Raw genomic sequence first — 4,928 nt, 5'->3', positions numbered from 1 at the left:
GTTTGTTATTACAGCAGTATCGTGACTGGTGACACTCAAGGCCATATCAAGTTTTATGATGAAGAATTCAGGCTTCTCATTTGCTACAGCGACTTCAACCTGGACGCTATTGTTTCCATTTCCTTTTCCAAAGAGTGCACAGAGGCATACCTGGAGGTTTGCGCTGTGGGGGCAAAGCCTTTACTAATCAGGTAGGAGAAATACTGTCTATCTTCAGTCCAAACTGTTGTGTGGATTTCAAGCTGACCTCTCTTTTTCTGCAGGAACTTTGTTGTGTCCACAGTCAGTTCCACAGTAGTACACGTGAATACACAGAAAGGCATCCCTCAAATCCTTCTGCAGGAGAACTGCGAGCCTCTACATGCAGTGGCCTGCCACCCCACACAGCCAGCTCTAGCCATGGGCAATCAAAGGGGTATTTTAAAACTGTGGGACTATAACAACAAAGTGATGATCTGCAGCAGGGTCTTCACGACAGAGAAGCAGATTCAGTGTATCACTTTTGACCCTCAAGGTGAGCCAAAACGCTTACTGACCTTCTTTGCAATCAAACAAATGTTTTGTATATAAACCAGCTGCTACATGAATCTGCAAATTGCTGCTTTTTTTTGTTTGTTTTGTTTGTCCCTGAACAGGATTATACATGGCAGTTGGCTTCGGCAGTGGAGCTGTTCACATACTGAATCCCACCACTTTACAAAGTGATCCAGAGGAGTGTTTCCATTACGCTAAAGACAGCATCCATCACATCACTTTCTCTTCTGACTCAAAGTATCTTGCCACTGCGGTGAGTGATTATGAAGTGTAACGTGTCTTAACTTGGACTTTGTTATTGGCAACGGTGGTGCTGACTGGAATTTGTGATACATTGTTAAAGCTCTTCTTATAACTTGAAGTGTGTGTGTGTTTATTCTCCTGTTTTACTGTTAGGATGCTGGAAAAGCAGTGACGGTGTTCCGCTTGCAGACCAATGAAGACTCTTTGCCTCGCTGGACGTATGTAGGCAGATACCGCTCCCACTTCAAGCCCATCAAAGACCTCCTTTTTGGGGTTCACCTGGACAGCACCCAACCCAGACTGCTCTCTCTGGGAATGGACCGCCGACTGGTTAGTGCGACTTGTCAGAGTTGTAGAGCTGTGGACTGGTTCTGTGTTTTTGTGATGCTGTTTTTATGCCAAATGTTTAGCGCACACACCTCCTTGTGAATAATAGGTGGAGTATGACTTGGAAAACAGTGATGTGAATAATCTTCTCATCTTGAGCTCGGAGCAAATCGAGCAAAGCGCCGTGCCAATGTGCATGACTTGGTATCCTCCCCTCACCGCGGAGCAATTTCTTCTCATCGCCTCAGACCGATACAAGATGAAGCTTTTCAACAGCACTACCAAGATGTGCAGGTCTGTGAAATACTGTAACAACATGGGATTGTTTGTGAATTATATATATCTGACTCATGGCAAGTACTGGAAAACTGTATTATTGTGTGTTTTATTAAAAACAGAAAGACGCTTCTCGGTCCAACATATGGCTCTCCCATCAAGAAAGTGGTGCTTCTTCCCATGTCTAAAGAAGTTGAGACCAATTCATATTACCTGGCGTACATCACAGAGGACCAGGTCAGTGCTGGAATTAATTTGTTGTATTTTATTAAGTAATCTGCTATATTTTTTGTTTGTATTTTATCAAATAAAATCTAAAATAAGTCATTTATTACTCTTAAAAATAATAAAATAAATAAAGTGTTTGTCTTTTCTTTTATAAAAAGCAAGCCCGAGCTCTTGTCGGTGTTAATAAAAAAATCTTTGATCATGTCTTTGTGCGTTAAATGTCACAAACACATTATGTGAATATGTTCTGTTTAATCCTGTTCTGTGAGATTGACGCCTGGGCCTTTCAACTGTATTTAAATGTAGTCGTGTTTGGAGCCCAGTTTTGATAAGGCACACCGATTACCATTATTGCCACCAAGACTGTGATGTATTTCCAGGTGGGTCTCCAGATTTTGCCTCTGGACGGGAACCCCTACAGATCCAATGCTTTGATCTGCCACCCGACAGGGGTGTCTGCTGTTGCCTGCTCCCACGACGGCCGATTTGTTTTCACTGCAGGAGGATCTGACTGCACTGTCCTGTCGTGGGAGATAAGCTTAAAGTAAGGTCCAATAGTACTGACCCGAGAACCAGGGGTAACGCATGAGCAGTGTAATCATGTTTTCCAGAGTTTAACCTCTTTCTTGTCGTGAATGCAGCGCGTTGGAGGCAGCAGCTGCCTTGGGAGGAAAGGACCTGTTGCCCTTTTACACTCTTTTAAAGGGAGGCAGAGATGGCTTATTCTACAGGGTGAGTGCTCTCTATGACTGCGAAGTGTAAAGTAAACAGTCACGGGTTATTCCATTAGCTTGAAATGAGGAGCACGTTACCTCATATTGTCATAGTGCCAACAAGCTTGTTAAAGTTGTGCATGTTATTTTTTACTTAACTGAAATAATCTGTTGTTGTTTTTTTGGTTAAAGTAATTTTATAGACACATTTGTGTTGTGGTTTTACTTTGTTATGTTAGTATTTCAGTGTGCTGGTTTCTCTACACAGTGAGAGTTTTATTGAGCTTTTGTATTGGTATTAGTAGTTATTAGTGCCATTTTATATTGATTTCCCTTTTACATCGGTTTGTTTGATGGTGAAGATGACTGGTGGATGTTTTTGTGGCAGAATATAATATTCAACACACAAATGTTGTCTGTAAGTGAACAGCGTTGCTTATTAGGAGTGTAAGAAAATATTTAAAATATTGTATCATGATATTGACTGACTGATTTTTGTGTTTATATACTGTTAACTAACTAAATACTAGAGAGCAGTGCTGCAGATGTAAAATGAGTGCTATGATGAACTTCAAACTCAGATTGTATTCATATATTGGTGCGTTCTTTATACTATTACAGTTTTCCTGAAATCTATCACCTTGCTATTGCAGTGTACACTGAAATATGTTGATATATTGAATTGTGACCCCCTGTATCGTAATGTATATCATGGCCAGATCCTTGACAATACACAGCCCTATTGCTTATATTCACATATATATTATATTTCTGGATTATACAAAGCCACAATATTAAGTCTTTACTTGTAGTTCCTCCTCCAGCTAAGATTTTGGACGGTCATTTCTGACCAACCACAGATCACAGATTCTCAGTTTTCTACGCTTTTCTGTCTTCAGGAGATGGAGGAATTTTTCTATTACTGCCAAGTCCGCCATCAAGGCACTGACTCAATGGAGAAACGACAAACGTCTACCAAAATCCCCCTGTCAGAGGTTCCCTCTTTAATGAGAGCTGTGGCCTACTTCCCTACTGAGCAAGAGGTACAACGTTTGTAAATCAAGTGACATATTTCAGTATGTCAAAACATTACAAAAAAGTGGTTTTACACCCCAGGCCTGTATTTACAAACTGCTTTGTTGTTATTTTTGTATTTACAGATAGAAGATATGCATAACGAGGTCAAGTTCAGCAAGTATGCAGAAACAGGACAATATGTGACTGACATCGACCTGGAGGAGTTTATCAAGCTGTATGTCAACCACCGACCAGCTTTCGGCATCTCTAGCGATGAGTTTGCTCAAGCTTTTCATGTCCTTGGTCACTGTGATAGTACAGAACGGCCTATTCTGAAAAGACACGAGCTGCTAGAACTTCTACAGGTTCGAGGTACGCTGCAGAAATGGATTAGTCTGTTTGTTTTTAGCTGTATTGCTGTCAAAGTCTTGATTCTCCGTTCCAGTTTCCACATACAATGTTTATGTTTCATTGTCAATATGGCACAAAGTCACAAATTGATATTATCTGTGACAGGAGAACACATGACGGAGGAAGAGGTGACAGAGTGTTTCACAACACTTTTAGGTCTCAAAGAAGAGGAAGAAGAAGGAGTAGGGGGAGGTTCTGAGCAAGACAAATCTGACAGTATGTAGGAGAAACCCTCACTCACAAACCATAACCTGAGAATTAACATAACAGCTGATAAACAACCTCACTTTTTGATGTGTGTGTCCAGGTGGAGACTTTTCACTGGAGTGTGCGATCCCAGATGAGATTTCTGTGGAGACGTTTACAAGTCACATCCTGGGCTTCCCATTCTCGGCAGAGCAGCGTGGAAGGTCTTCCCCTCCAGAGTGATGAAGGCAATGAACTGTCGGATAGTCTAAGAGAAGTTGTGTTGATGGCGAGCCTCAGACTCTCTTTCCATAACTAGCCTAACAGAGATGCTGGATTTTTTATGTATTTGAATTCAAAATGTGATCGAAAACATTAAGTTAGATCCTCATGTCCAGCTTTGTCAAACACTATATGAAATTAAACACATACAAACATATAAAATGTATTTAATGAGTGTCCCGGTAGCTCACTGGGTAGAGTACGTACCACATATCAAGGCTGAGGTTCCTCATGGTTTGAATCCAATTGTTACTATACAAATAAACAAAATTCCCCCCAAAAAATACAATAAAATGTGTTTTGTAAAGGGAAATGTAACAGTATCTGCAGCAACTAATGGTAGTTTGGATCCAAACTAACATATTAAAACACCAAAGTCACACAATAACACAGATTAACGGCTCAAGGTGGCAGCTACTCCCCTATTCTGCAAGGAAAATTGCGTTTCTTTGTCAAATATAAATGCATCAGTTTCCCGTCAGAAAGAGCGGTCTGCAGCAAGGTAAAGAGGTTTAAATATTCTAAATATAGCGTACACTCAGACTAATTTTGAGTTTTTCAGGTGGGCGTTATTGTAGGTGGCTAAAATAGGTTTTGGTTCGACCCCCATCCACAGCAGTGCACTGCTTACTGTCCACGCTGAAGTAATGCACTGAAATAAGGAGAAGTACCTCATACAACTCCCCTTCAACTTTCCCTTACAGACTGGAT

General features: G+C 40.9%; 1 protein-coding gene across 1 annotated transcript in view; it reads left to right on the top strand.

Moving 5' to 3' along the window:
- The window catches only part of cfap251 (cilia and flagella associated protein 251), a gene marked incomplete in the record, with an annotated part of 5,426 nt that extends 949 nt beyond the window's left edge, over positions 1–4,477 (top strand). Inside the window, 12 exon segments of the mRNA XM_035658865.1 lie at positions 15–191; positions 264–514; positions 636–787; positions 931–1,107; positions 1,214–1,398; positions 1,503–1,617; positions 1,989–2,152; positions 2,250–2,340; positions 3,221–3,364; positions 3,482–3,710; positions 3,855–3,965; positions 4,057–4,477. Coding sequence (XP_035514758.1) covers positions 15–191; positions 264–514; positions 636–787; positions 931–1,107; positions 1,214–1,398; positions 1,503–1,617; positions 1,989–2,152; positions 2,250–2,340; positions 3,221–3,364; positions 3,482–3,710; positions 3,855–3,965; positions 4,057–4,178 — 1,918 coding nt within the window.
- Positions 4,478–4,928: the final 451 nt, after the last annotated feature.

Source organism: Morone saxatilis, unplaced genomic scaffold, assembly GCF_004916995.1.
Source record: "Morone saxatilis isolate NCDOM2014 unplaced genomic scaffold, NCSU_SB_2.0 Contig16, whole genome shotgun sequence".
Lineage (NCBI taxonomy): Eukaryota > Metazoa > Chordata > Actinopteri > Moronidae > Morone > Morone saxatilis.
This window is presented reverse-complemented; position numbering and strand designations above follow the sequence as displayed.